The sequence below is a fragment of the Bos javanicus genome, chromosome 10, assembly GCF_032452875.1.
Source record: "Bos javanicus breed banteng chromosome 10, ARS-OSU_banteng_1.0, whole genome shotgun sequence".
In the NCBI taxonomy this organism is placed as follows: Eukaryota; Metazoa; Chordata; class Mammalia; order Artiodactyla; family Bovidae; genus Bos; species Bos javanicus.
The window spans coordinates 21,248,664-21,261,689 of NC_083877.1; the positions used below are offsets into that span (position 1 = coordinate 21,248,664).

Genomic DNA, 13,026 nt, shown 5'->3' on the forward strand with positions numbered 1-13,026 from the left:
CACAAACTGTCCTGTCTGCCACATGATAGAGGTGGGGGATTCCATCCTGGCAGACCCCCACCCTCTCTGAGCCCCCTGACCTCTGCAGGCTGTTCTGACTGCAGTACACATGATCCGGAAGGTCCCTGAACTCTCTGACATCTTCCTCCCACCCTGTGCCCAGCTGCTTCATGAACGCCACCATGGTAAGGCCACGGGGCTCCTCGTCCACTGCCTCAGCTCTGGCTGTGGGCAGCAGGGAGCCCTAGGACAGGAACAGTAGCTCCTAGGTGAAGGGCAGCATGTGCATGCAAACACGCACACAGTAGACTCCCCTGCGCTCTGTCCACCATTCGCTCCCTCACCCTGACCCAGGCATCCTGCTGGGCACTGTCACGCTGATCACCGAGCTCTGCGAACGAAGCCCTGCAGCCCTCCAGCACTTTCGAAAGGTGGGCTGGTGAAGGGGTGGGCCCCGGGCCAGGAGGAGAAGGGCAGTGGGGTTGGAGGGGGCTGAAAGGAGAGAGGATTAAGAAGAATGCCCAGGTCAGGCTCTGCCCTCCCTTCAGGTGGTACCCCAGCTGGTGCACACCCTCCGGACTCTGGTGATGACAGGATGCTCCGCAGAACACAGCGTGTCTGGAGTCAGCGACCCATTCCTGCAGGTGGGCTGATCCTTCCCTGCTGCATCCCTGGAACAAAAAGCTTAGGCAGCCCATGGCCAGTGGTCCCCTCCAAGACAATACTTTGGTTCATCAATAACTTGGGCAGGAGGGTAGCAGGCACCAGCTCATCCCAGGTCCAGTGTGGGGAGGGGGAGTGCCTGAAAACTAGAAAGTCCAACTTGGTAACAATTTTTTTTTTCAAAAGACTGTCCCCAGATCTCCTGGCCTCACTCATCTCTGAACCCTCCCAGGGCCCAAGGGGACAGAGGAGGCTGGGAGGAGGGAGCGCAAGGAGACTGTTGGGAGCCAGCCAGACCCCTCACAGCGCTCTCAACGTTGGATTTCTATCCTCAGCCCCTTACGCCCAACTTTTATTTAACCCAATTTCAGGTCCAGATACTTCGTCTGCTTCGGATTTTGGGCCGGAACCACGAGGAGAGCAGTGAGACCATGAATGACTTGCTGGCCCAGGTTGGGGTGGGGGCCTGGGTTATGGGTATTGCTCTGTGATCCCACTGGCCTGGGCGTCCCTCCCATGACCACTCCCCATGCAGTGGCCAGATGATCGTGTCTCCATTTCTTTCTGGACTGTGATCTCTCCTGAGGTCAGGGACACAGTCTGTTGCAGTGCAGTAGTCCCTGGCACATAGTTGGGGGCGGGTGGGGGTGGAGGGGATGGATAGACTTTTGTAAGCTGTTTGAGGGATGACATGAGGAAAGGATGGAGCCCCTTAGAGCTTCTCTCCCATCCACGCAGGTAGCCACAAACACGGACACCAGCCGAAACGCGGGCAACGCGGTGCTGTTTGAGACAGTGTTGACCATCATGGACATCCGCTCTGCCGCGGGCCTAAGGGTACCGTCCCCGAGGCCCCTCCCCTGGGCCCCTCCCACCCACTCCAGCCAGGGAGACAGGTCCTGTTCTCCAGTTTCTCCTCCCCACCCTGGGCACCCTGTGCCATGCACTCCCCACTGCTGAATGAGCAGGCTGCTCCTTCCCTGACTCCCAACCTCTGCCTCCCATAGGTTCTAGCTGTCAACATTCTTGGCCGCTTCCTACTCAACAGTGACAGGAACATTAGGTAATAGGCCCAGGTGTCTGGCAGGGCTGTGCCACTGAGCCCTTGACCCTCTGCCCTCCTTCTTCCAGAATCTCCGGATTCACCAGCCTCTTATTTCCATACCAGAGCAGGACGGGTGGGGAGAGGGCTGACGGCCAGGGTATGCTAAGGAACCTCGTGCTCTGACCAGATACGTGGCGCTGACGTCCTTGCTGAAGCTGGTGCAGTCTGATCACAGTGCCGTGCAGCGGCACCGGCCCACTGTGGTGGAATGTCTGTGGGAACCTGATGCCTCCCTCAGCCGGTAAGCAGGGCAGAGGAACCATAGCAAAGAGTAGAGGGCCCAGGCACCGGGCCAGCTTAGCAGCTGGAGAAAGGGGATTAAGGAGACAGGTGCCTGGGAAAGGGGAGCCCCAAGGAATGTCATGGGGTGACCTGGGAGACCTTGTCTAAACACACGTTTCTTCTCCAGGCGGGCCCTGGAACTGAGCCTGGCCCTGGTGAATAGCTCTAACGTACGAGCCATGACCCAGGAGCTGCAGGGCTTTCTGGAGTCCTGCCCCCCTGATCTACGGGCCGACTGTGCCTCTGGCATCCTACTGGCAGCAGAGAGGTGAGGGGATGGGTGCCCAGGAGGTAGAGAGGGTGGAATCCAGGGAGGGTCATCGCCAGGACTGAAGAGCCATGATGTCCCCTAGGTTCGCCCCAACCAAGCGGTGGCACATAGATACCATCCTCCGTGTGCTGACGACGGTGAGGCAGGGGCTGGGCTGAGAGCTGGGTGGGAGCGGGCAGGGTTCACCACGCTGACCAAGCCACATTCACTCCTCCAGGCAGGCACCTATGTGCGCGATGATGCAGTGGCCAACCTGATCCAGCTGATTGGGGGCGCCCAGGAGCTCCACGCCTACTCTGTGCGCCGCCTCTACAGCGCCCTGGCTGAGGACATCTCCCAGGTACCGCTCCTTCCACCAGGCGCAGGGCTGTCCACCCGCCTCATCCCTTCCTGGGCTACCTGCTCCATACACCAGATTCCCAACTGTTTTTCCCCTAGAGTCACAGCTCTGTCTCACTCTCTTTTTTATCCTCACAGCTTTCTACTTAGTAGAGGAGTCACTGAAGGACAGAGCCCTGCTTATAGTTAGAACACCTGGACTTCTGTCCTGGTTCTGTTACTTACTGTCTGTGCAACCACAGATGACTCATTGAACTTTCTTCATACCAGGTCTACTCAGCATTCTACCCTGCCTACCACCCAGAGCTGTCTTGATCAAACAGGATATAGATAAAAGCTCTTTTTGCATGTATTAGTTCTTATTACTACCTTGAATGCTGAGTGAATTCACAGATGCCAACCAATAACCAATACGCCAATACTGCTTTCCATATTACTTTAGTAGTCTAGCAGAAACCACCTACCCCTTCCTCAAGGGAGGACCCCGTCACTTCATCCTCACTGCACCCCTTGTGGTTAGGCCATGGGAGGGGGGTGGGGTTGTTTTGTTTTTGGTATTTCTTTCTGAATTTTATCCTACAGTACTTTTAAAAACTGAAACAATTGATTTACAATACTGTGTTAGTTTCAGGCGTACAACAAAGGGATCCAGTTATAAGATGATTATTTTTCTCATGTGGATCATTTTTTAAAAATCTTTATTGAATTTGTTGCAATATTGCTTCTGTTTTATATATATATATATTTTTTTGGCCCTGAGGTATGTGGGATCTGAGCTCCCCAACCAGGAATCAAACACATACCCTCTGCATTGGAAGGCAAAGTCTTAATGACTGAACTGACAGGGAAGTCCCAAGATTATTTTCCATTATAGATTATAACAAGATATTGAATGTAGTTCCCCGTGCTATACAGTAAACCCTTGCATATTTATTTTATATATAGTAGTTTGTATCAGTTTATCTCCATACTCCTAATTTATCCTTCCCATCCCTTGCCCCATTGGTAACAATGTTTGTTTTCTATTTCTGTGAGTGTTTCTGTTTTGTGTTTGGATTCATTTGTAATATCTTTTAGATTCCTCACAGATATCATACCGTTTGTCTTTCTCTGGCTTATTTCACTTAGTATAATCATGAGATCTGTTGTAAGCCATGTAGTTCTTATACTTGGCCACTAGAGAGCAGAGGAAGCCCAGGAGCCAGGACAGAGCCCGGAACTAACACAACTGCTCATAACTGCTCCCTGTGCCAAGGGCCTTCCCTTTCCCCACCCCTGCAAACTCCACTATCTCTGCACTGCCTAAAGGGATGTCACGGGGTCTGGAAGTGAGGAAGGGACCCATGTTTCTCATGGGTCAGCATGGCCCAGCATGTTTCTCATCCCCCACAGCAACCACTGGTGCAGGTGGCAGCCTGGTGCATCGGGGAATACGGAGACCTCCTGCTGGAGGGGACCTGTGAGGAAACCGAGCCCCTGCAGGTGGGTCCTGCGTTGGGGGTACACTGAGGAGGGACGTGTGAGGGGAGTCAAAGCCAGCCCCAGGATTACTCTCTGTGTGCCCCCTGGAAGGTGGAGAAAGAGGAGGTGTTGGCACTACTGGAAAGGGTGCTGCAGTCCCAGATGTCCCTGCCAGCCACCAGGGGATATGCCCTCACGGCCCTCATGAAGCTCAGCACCCGGCTCCATGGGGACAACAAGTAAGACTGGGTCCCGGCCCCTCCCACAGAGCCTTTTCTTGGTACCTCCAGCGAGAGATGTCCCTTCACTATGGCCCCCAGTTTCTGAGTTTCCTGCATCTCCATCCCAAGCCCCTTGTCCTTGGGTCCTTTTGAGCCAAGTATCGTGGGTCTCTCCCTGCTCTGTGGGGGCCTCTTCCTTCCCTGCTGCATCCTAGAGGTGAAGGGCAGGGCAGATGGCCAGTCCCAGTCACAGACCATCCTGTGGCCCAGCCGCATCTGCCAGGTGATGTCCATCTACGGGAGCTGCCAGAACGTGGAGCTGCAGCAGCGGGCAGTGGAGTACAACGCCCTCTTCCGGAAGTACGACCACTTGAGGTGCGCCGCTGACGGTGTGGGACCCAACCCCCAGCTCGCTCCCTATGTCCATTTCTGGGTGCAGGGGTCGCAGCCTTACCTGTGCCCGCCCACAGTTCATGGACGCTAAATGGGCTTCCCACCCTCCTTGTTCATCTGAAAGCCAGTAAAACTGTTCCGTCTTAGGAAATCACAGGGGTACGTCTGACCCGCCATGAGCCCAGGTCTCTCATATTCTTACCCCTCCTCCCACACATCTCTTGTGAAAACCGGGTCTACCCAGAGGGGTACACCTGCGTTCTTCCTCTCAGGGCTGCCGTCCTGGAAAAGATGCCTCTTGTGGAGCGGGGTGGCCCTCAGGTTGATGAGGAAGCAAAGGAAAGCAAAGAAGTAGCCCAGCTTTCGGAAGCAGCCCCTCTCCCCACAGAGACCCAGGTGAGAAGCCAGGGGAGCCCTGGGGGAAGAGCATGGTCCAGCTTCCATACCGAGCCCTGACTCTTCTGCCCTCTCTCCAGGCCTCAAAGCTCTTGGATCTGTTAGATCTCCTGGATGGCCCTTCTGAGAATGCCCAGCACCCTCCCCCTCTGGATCCCACCCCAGGAGACACTTTGATACACCTCCTTGACCTTCCCTGCGCTCCCCGACCCCCTGGTAAGCCTCAGCAAAGGGGAGATGTCTTAAAGAAGGGGCGGTGGAAATAGGTGCTTCCCCTTCTAAGCTGAGGACTGAGATTCTGATTCCCTTGTCCCTGCTGTGTGCTCCCATCACATCCCCATCTTAGTAAAAGGATTCATTAGATCATACAGTCCCCTCCTGGATACCCTCCAATATCTTTGGCCCGGGGTCCTGCTTCCTCCCTGCCCACCTCACAGGCTTTCCCACTGCCCGCTCCACTGGCCCCTCTCAACTCAAGCCCTTGGTGTTCATATTCTTTTCACATGGAATGTTCTTTCCCCAGCACATTAAAATAACTGGCTCATTCTCCATCTTCAGCCTCAGCTAAAATGTCAGATGCTTCCCCTCCCTCTCCTGCTTAAGTTAGTTCCCCCCACAGGTTATTTCCTTGAGAGCACCAGTTACAGACTGTGATTGTTTCCTTGTTTATTGTTTTTCTCTCCTAAGCTGTGAGCTCCACTGGGGACCTCATCTTCTTGTCCACTCAATCATTAGCATCTGGAGCAGTTCCCTGCACCCAGTGGGTGCTCATTTAATTTTTCTTGCATGAATGAATGAACTGTTATCTTCAGCCCATATACAGAGTCACTTCTCTCTCCCTACTGTAGCTCCCATCCCAAATCTCAAAGTATTTGAGCGTGAAGGACTTCAGCTGAATCTTTCTTTTGTTCGACCCCCTGGAACCCCTACTTTGCTGTTAATCACTGTCACGGCCACCAACACCTCAGGGGGTGACGTCACCCACTTCATCTGCCAGGCGGCTGTGCCTAAGGTTTGTAGAAGACCAGGACTCAGAGGTAGCCTGGATACTCCAGGAGAAAAAGCCACTAAGTAGAGGAGGCACTGGGGTGGAGGGAGGGTGAGATGAGAAGGGAGCGACTGCAGAGACAGGCACTTGGGGAGTCGCGGGAAGAGGGTGTAAAACTACTGGGTGTGGAGTGGTTGCCTGAGCCAGCCAGCTGCCTTACTGTGTGCTCTGTCCAACCTCCTGTGTTCAGAGTTTCCAGCTGCAGCTACAGGCCCCCAGTGGAGACACTGTTCCAGCCCAAGGTGGCCTTCCCATGACCCAGCTGCTCAGAATCCTCAATCCTAACAAGGTGAGCTCCAGGAGCCTCTCGAGGCTAAGACCTAGGGCAGGGAGGAGTCATCTGTGCTTACCCTGGTCTTCGCTCTCCTATTCCTAGGCCCCCTTGCGGCTGAAGTTGCGCCTCACCTACGACCACTTTGGCCAGTCGGTACAGGAAATCTTTGAGGTGAACAACTTGCCCGTGGAGACATGGCAATAACTCAGCCTCCACTCAAAGCCTGAACTCCTCCTGTGCCCCCAAATCAGGAGCTACTTGGATCCATATCTGAGGGTGACCAGCAGGTGGCACTCTGGTCCTGTCCTTGCTGCTGCAGAAACTGGGGTGGGGGGAACCCCACAAATGATGAAAGCCAATAAAGCCCTAGGGGGCAAAGCCATATTTGAGGTAGAAAATGTATGTGAATAACAGACAGGGAAGAGCCTTCTTATACAGGAAGTAGGTATCTTGCCCTAAGCTTTTGGAACTGGTTTCAACAAAGGAAGGTTTTCCTTCTACCCTCTTTCTGGCTGGGGAGCAGATGTGCCCCTAAACCTCCACAGGAGGCACTCTACTCTCTAGGCCAGGGCAGGGCATAGGGGCAACGTCAAACCAGAAGTTTTAGATCTCTAACAGGAATCCTCACCAGCTTCCCCAAGCTGCTGCTGTTCCCTGTAGCCCCGGGCAGGGAAATCCCTGCTGCCTCCCCTCCTCTCTAACTCAGCTGTAAGGCAGTTTAGGAGCCGCTGGCAGAATCAATGGCATCGACCAAGGGAGGGGGGTGGCAAGGGATTTTCCTGTGCTTAACTACTGATCACGGCTAAGTGGAAATCCTATAAACACGAGCGGAAATCAATGGAGGCTGCTTAGCGGCCAGGGGAGAGGGGCGGCCCACAGATTGCATCTGACGGATGAGGGAGAGGAGGCAGCCAGGAAGGCTCCAGGAAGGATAGCGGAGGGTAGGGTGAAGGAACAGGCAGAGCTGGAGCGAGAGGAGTCACTGTGAGAAGGGGAGCCAGAAGGGAAGAGGCACGGTGAGCCCAGGAATGAAGCTTCTCAGCCCCGTGTCACGTCCAGATCTCCAGTCCCCTAAGGCTTCTCTTTGGAGCCATACACTTCTAGCAGGCGCTGGTAGTCCTGGGGCCGGAAGCGCTGCAGGTACACAATCAGCTTGGCAGGTGCCCTCCCCTGCGCCAGCACACCTACAGGCAAAAAGAGAATGAGGAGAGAACCAGACAGCCACAAATACTGTGCCTCTCCCTGCCCACGCAGCTGGACCCCAACTTGTTTCCAAGGCAGCACTGGGATTCCGAACGCCAGCCAACCAGCTTATCTAACCCACCAGCCTACTCCCTGATTGGCCTGGGGAAGCGGGGCCGAAGAGGGCCACTTGAGGCAGAAGTGGGCCTAGGAAGCCAAGCACGAGCCTCTCCTCTGGCAAGGAGAAGTGGCGAAGGGCACTCAGGCGCTAGGAAGACAGAGGGTGCCTCAATAGCAACTCATTTCAGTTACTGCTCCTGCCCCCCAATCAAGATTAAAGCCTCTCCAGGCATGCCAAAGCTCATTAGCTTGGTAATGAAGCACATGCAGAGATGCACACACAGAGAGAAACCAAGGGGTATAGAAAGGAGAAGCAGCTACGACCATGAATGAGGTGGGATTTGCAGAGAGTTCCAGCCTCTGTGGTGTGGAGCCACAATTAGCCAGTGTCTGATTGTTAGTGCCTGGCAGCATGCTGGGCCGATAGCAGGGAACTCAGTGTAGGTTTGCTGAGGAGGCAAGAGCAACATCCCAGGGCTGTAAGGCCCTGTGGGAGGCACAACCCTGTACTTGCATGGATGAACTGTGTACAGGGGAGCTAAGCCTGGGAACAGAACCAACCTGCTAATGTTTGCCCCGCTTTCTGTCGCATAGGAACGACATTCTTGACTTTTACTCAAGCCAGTAGGACCAATGAGGATTTCATTATAAAAATCAGAGGACAGGAGTTGAGGGGAGAAAGGATGGATGGAAAGATTGAAGAGAACTGACAAATGGAATCGAAGGATACCTAGAGGGGCTGGAGGTATGAGAATGACATGAGCCAATGGCTGGGGAGGATTAGAGACACACGGAAGGATTCAGTGCAGGTTAGACAGCTACTGCAAAAGATGAACCAGATTTGATAGAGCCCTGAGCAAACTGGGTCCTCTAGAAAACTGCTAAAATAATTCCTCTTAAAGAAATAGCCTCGAGACATCCCCGACAACTGGCCCAGTGGGTACACTCAGAAGAACAAGGGAAGGACAGAAGAGCCTGTCTCCCTCACCAAGTAGGCTGCTGAGGTGGTGGATCTTCTCCAGGGCAGCTGGGACTTCAGCCTCCTTGTGCACCAGCGCCTCTACCTCACCCACAGCGTAGCCAAAGTCAGCTGTATCCAGGTCCACCCTGAGCAGCCGCTCCTCTCCGTCAGCTCCGGACAGCACCAGTTTCCAGGCACTGCGCTTCGTCACAAAACTAGCTACTAACTGCAGCCCCAGGGGGCCCAACACAGCAGCCACGCCCCCAGCCCCCGGGACCTCAGCCCCCAGCACCTCACACAGCTGGACCACAATTGAAGGCTCAGCTGTGAGTTCCATGTACTCAGTGTGGGGTCCTGAGACACCTGCCGCTCCGGGACATTTGAGCTCCCATCCACTGCCTTCTCGCTGTCGCAGCCAGTAATCAGCTCGCATGAGGCTCAGCTCAGGCGTGTCATAGTAGCTGTCTCGGAAAGTGACTCGGTGCTCCAGGGTACCCCCCAACTCCTGCAGCCGCTCCTCTGTGCTGGGCCCGGGAACGAACTTTCGCTCCACTTCAATCAAGCCCTGAGCCATGCTACCTGCAATCAGTCAATCAACAAACACTGATGAGCTCCCGAAGATCCCTCCCCCCGGAAGAACTTGTGAGGGGCACACACCGTCTCAGGGCTGTCTGTCGGGGGTCCTTCCTCCTTCTGTGATGGATGGCCCTGTCTGTCTCTGATGTTTTTTAAGTCTCAGCAACAGGCACAGATCTCCAGTTGGATCCCTTCTGCTGCTGATGTCCTATTCCAAAGGATTCCCTGGAAAATCCAAGGGGCTCTCTAGAAAGCAAGCCGTGTAGCGGGTATCCTTTCAATGCCCCTCGTTCGACATACTCTACCTCGGGAGTACGGCTACTCACAGCGGGAGATGACCCCGCCCGATCCCCCCAGAGCACCGACCCGCGGAGCCTCGGGTCTCACCTGAAAGCCCTACGGTCTTCCTCTCGCGGGACCTGGAGTAAGGGGAAGGAAGCCCACGCCACGCCCGCGAGGAATGCCGGAAGCAGTTCCTGGCTCCGGACCTCGGCCCGGTTCTCTGCGCACGGGGGAGGTCCCAGCACAAGCGGCCATATTAGGCCCGATGTAGCGATGCCGAGGGCAGGCTTGGGCCGAGAAGCCTGCTAAGTTATGAGGGGCCGCAACCTCCGCGGTGGGCCAAGAGCAAGGATGGCCCCCTCCGTTCTGCTCCTCATTCCAGACCTCTCCCAGCTCCCGAGGGGCGGCCCGGGTCTCAGGCCGCAGGCTGAGCCTGACACCCTGGAGCCCGGGTGCATGATGGGAGGTGTAGTTCCGAAGGGAAACTTTGCTTTCTTGCCCACTCGTCGCTATGGTGACAAGAAAGCTTAGATTGACGCCTGTGGGAGTCTATCTGAAGTTAAGTCGGATGGAAAAGGAACTCAGACCCCATTCCCGCCTTCAACCCTCTCACTTCGTTGGCAGATGGGCCTGGAATACAAGCCACTCACTCAGACCCTGTCCAGCAGATACTTTATTGACTATTGTGGTGGCCCATTAAATGCAGGCCAATGGCAATGAGCTGGGGGAAGAAGAAAGATAGCTAAGACCAATCCAGTTACTCTAGACTCTGGAGTTTTAAAGGAGAGTTGAAACATCCCCAAGAATGTTCAGGATAACGGTGGATAGGAGAGTTATTTTTGTGTGTGTGCAGCTTGAGGGATCTCAGTTCCTGGCCAGGAATTGAACACCAGCCTCCCACAGTGAAAGCCAGAATTCTAACTACTAGGTCACCAGGGAAGCCCCCTCCCCCAACGACTTTCTGTAAGAGGAGGAAATGATATTTTGGATGAAAACTAAAGACATGATGGGATTTCAACGACTGGAGACAGAAACAGCATGAGCAAAGACCCAGAAGCTGGAGAGCACCTGGCCAGTGTTTAAGGGAAAAGAGATGAAGCTGGAAATACCGCTGAGCAGACTGGAAAAGGCTTTGCATGCCAAACTGAGCAGTTTGTCTGTTTCCTGTGGCCCCTGTGCAGGCTTTGTCAGGAATAGGAGAAATACTTGTGTTCATTTAAAATATAGGAAGACATGGGAATGGCCCTCTGACTGCTTTGGAAGACAAAATAGAGAATGCTGCTTCTCCTTACTCCCTCCCAGGGTTATGATTACCTGGAGGCATCTACTGTATGTCTGGTTTTTTGGGTAAGGTAGCTTACTGAGAAACAGTGGTTCTTGTCAACTCCTGGCTTCCCTCCTATGATGGGTGAGAAGGGCTAGGTTCTTTACACTTATCCTTTCCCCAGTATGTTTTTGGAAACACATGACTCATGGGAGGTACCGTGGAGAGGACACTGGTTTACAGACATGGCATCTTGAACCTGGCATGTTTTGAATGTTTATCTGCAACCGCCCACCCCCCCCACCCCCACCCACCCAATGACAGGAACCAGTGTGCAGGGAAGAGAGGGATCCCAGCCCCTAACTCCTTTCATTGGTCTGCTTTTCATCTGTCCTTTGCTTTTAAGTTTTGTTGCTCAAAGTAAGAAGACTTAATTTCTTCCTTGAGTTATAGGGTTCAAATCCAGTAGGGCAGAGGCAGCAGTTTAAAGAGAAAGAAAGATTAGACTCCGAAGTCAGTCAGACCTGGAGTCAACTCCGGTCTTCACTTTATTGGTGTTTGGTGTTGGGAAAGATACTCTACCTCCTGAAATCTCTGTTTTGTCTTTAGTAAAATGTGGACTCCCTCACAGATAAGTGTGAGGATTCAATGACATGCTGTCACATCATAGAGATTCAAAATATTAGTTTCTTTCTCCTTCCTTTTTTCCTGTGAACCCTAGGACCTTTTTTTTTTTTTTTTCTTCTATTAATAGAAGTAGGCTGTAGCAGCTAGTATGGGCTCTGGAGTCTGAGCATCAGGGTTTGGATCCTGGCTGGGTCATTTACTGGCCATGTGACCTTGGGCCAGTGAATTGTTTGTGCCCTGGTTTCTGGTGCCAGGGGAAAGAATCTGCCTGCTGATGCAGGAGACACAAGAGACACAGGTTCAATCCCTGGGTTGGAAAGATCTCATGAAGGAGGAAATGGCAACCCACTCCAGTATTCTTGCCTGGAAAATCCCATGGACAGAGGAGCCTGGTGGGCTATAGTCCATGGAGTCTCTAAGAATCAGACAGGGCTGAGCATACATGCAGGCCTTCCTAACTGTAAAACGAGACTAGTTGTGGAGATTAAATAAGTTAATATATGTTAAAGTGCTTGGTACTGTCCCTAAGCACTCGTTAAGTTTCAGCAGTTATTAGAATATAACGGAGTTTATGTGAGCTGATAAACTGAAAATAAGGATGGGGAACCAGGCCCTCTCCCCACCCCACCTGCACCCAACTCTGGGGACTATGTGACCGAGTGAAGGAGACAGAAGCTCCGGTGACTCAGAGTAATTGCTGCGGCGGACAAGGTTCTATAGTGCCCAACTGGAAGGGAGGGGAATTAATAAGGCGAAAAGAAGGGAGTTAAAGTGAGAAAAAAAAAAAAAAAAGCGAGGTCTCTGGTGGTTCTGGAAAGCTCATAGAAGCCATGGCTTGCTCTAGAGCTGATTAAAAAAAAAATAATAGTAATAACAAAACACATGTATATTTCTGTAGACAGAAGAAAGAGGAGGAGAACTCGGGAAAGTGTTTAAAATGCTCTTTGCAGGCACCGGCTTGGACCTGGAGCCACAGTCAAGCAGGTGGCCAGCACCGCAGTCCGCCTGTCATAGGTTCCGCCTACAGTCTGGTGAAGCAGACACCAAGCTCTAGGGCCGGCGGACTACAACTCCCGGCTTACTCCTCGACGGGCGGGCCGCTGCACCTGCTCAGTGGGGCCGCCCCGGGCGCCTGGGTATTGATTATTCCATTGTGTGGGACGCCTCGGCTCCAGCCACTGAATGAGGCGGAGGAGTGAGGGCGAGGAGGAGGAGGAGGAGGAGGAGGGCGAGGAGGAGGAGGAGGAGGCAGGGAGCGAGCGAGTGCCCAGGGTGAATCAATGGAAACCCCCTCACGAAGCCGGGAAAACACTTCAGCCGCAGCCAAATAGCATTGATTATTTTCCTTCACTTCCCTCACCGCCGTGAATTTATTTATTTATTTTTTCCATCTCCGTCCCCGACGCCCCGGAGTGAGCGCTGGAGGGAGGGAGGAGGAGGGGAAAAAAAGGAATCAACACATCGGAGAAGTCCCTTCCAAGAGCCACCCCCTCCCCTCCCCGCCTCGCGCTGCTCGGCGGCCGCGGTTCGACTCCCGTCCCTGCTTCCAGCTGAGGTGTAA

The 13,026-nt window shown here is 53.7% G+C and overlaps 3 protein-coding genes across 8 annotated transcripts in view; 2 read left to right on the plus strand and 1 right to left on the minus strand.

Moving 5' to 3' along the window:
* The window catches only part of AP1G2 (adaptor related protein complex 1 subunit gamma 2), a 10,177-nt gene extending 3,340 nt beyond the window's left edge, over positions 1 to 6,837 (plus strand). Inside the window, exons 5-22 of one of the 3 annotated variants that reach the window (XM_061430402.1) lie at positions 89 to 185; positions 355 to 431; positions 549 to 644; positions 1,035 to 1,115; positions 1,402 to 1,500; positions 1,671 to 1,726; positions 1,896 to 2,009; positions 2,178 to 2,318; positions 2,404 to 2,458; positions 2,539 to 2,661; positions 4,053 to 4,142; positions 4,233 to 4,360; positions 4,613 to 4,717; positions 5,008 to 5,131; positions 5,212 to 5,347; positions 5,980 to 6,143; positions 6,370 to 6,468; positions 6,556 to 6,837. In XM_061430402.1, coding sequence (XP_061286386.1) covers positions 89 to 185; positions 355 to 431; positions 549 to 644; positions 1,035 to 1,115; positions 1,402 to 1,500; positions 1,671 to 1,726; positions 1,896 to 2,009; positions 2,178 to 2,318; positions 2,404 to 2,458; positions 2,539 to 2,661; positions 4,053 to 4,142; positions 4,233 to 4,360; positions 4,613 to 4,717; positions 5,008 to 5,131; positions 5,212 to 5,347; positions 5,980 to 6,143; positions 6,370 to 6,468; positions 6,556 to 6,657 — 1,887 coding nt within the window. In that variant the 3' untranslated portion in view covers positions 6,658 to 6,837. Of the gene's footprint in view, positions 1 to 88; positions 186 to 354; positions 432 to 548; positions 645 to 1,034; positions 1,116 to 1,401; positions 1,501 to 1,670; positions 1,727 to 1,895; positions 2,010 to 2,177; positions 2,319 to 2,403; positions 2,459 to 2,538; positions 2,662 to 4,052; positions 4,143 to 4,232; positions 4,361 to 4,612; positions 4,718 to 5,007; positions 5,132 to 5,211; positions 5,348 to 5,818; positions 5,908 to 5,979; positions 6,144 to 6,369; positions 6,469 to 6,555 lie in introns of those variants that run through there. The other 2 variants (XM_061430404.1, XM_061430403.1) reach the window with 2 other exon arrangements.
* THTPA (thiamine triphosphatase) lies at positions 5,781 to 10,017 on the minus strand. Of its 3 annotated transcripts, none has more exons than XM_061430406.1 (4): positions 9,680 to 9,989; positions 9,374 to 9,517; positions 8,744 to 9,295; positions 5,781 to 7,637 (listed from the first exon to the last, which is right to left on the minus strand). In XM_061430406.1, the coding sequence occupies exons 3-4, from the start codon at positions 9,288 to 9,290 to the stop codon at positions 7,525 to 7,527; spliced, it is 660 nt and encodes a 219-aa protein (XP_061286390.1). In that variant the 5' UTR covers positions 9,291 to 9,295; positions 9,374 to 9,517; positions 9,680 to 9,989; the 3' UTR covers positions 5,781 to 7,524. The 3 variants fall into 3 exon arrangements, with proteins under 3 accessions (XP_061286390.1, XP_061286392.1, XP_061286391.1); XM_061430408.1 differs by having other exon boundaries at positions 9,598 to 9,682; XM_061430407.1 differs by lacking the exon at positions 9,374 to 9,517 and having other exon boundaries at positions 9,680 to 10,017.
* Positions 10,018 to 11,147: 1,130 nt separating this feature from the next.
* ZFHX2 (zinc finger homeobox 2) overlaps positions 11,148 to 13,026 on the plus strand; it is a 30,657-nt gene continuing 28,778 nt past the window's right edge. For both annotated transcript variants that reach the window (XM_061430398.1, XM_061430400.1), the window contains exon 1: positions 11,148 to 13,022. The gene's annotated coding sequence lies outside the window, so the exon portion shown is untranslated. The remainder of the gene's footprint in view (positions 13,023 to 13,026) is intronic.

Excerpts from the sequence above, each read along its gene's own strand:
- THTPA (XM_061430407.1), bottom strand. The coding sequence starts at position 9,290 with ATGGCTCAGGGCTTGATTGAAGTGGAGCGAAAGTTCGTTCCCGGGCCC. Across the intron at positions 7,638-8,743 it reads CCACCTCAGCAGCCTACTTG|GTGTGCTGGCGCAGGGGAGG; the intron begins GTGAGGGAGACA and ends TTTTGCCTGTAG.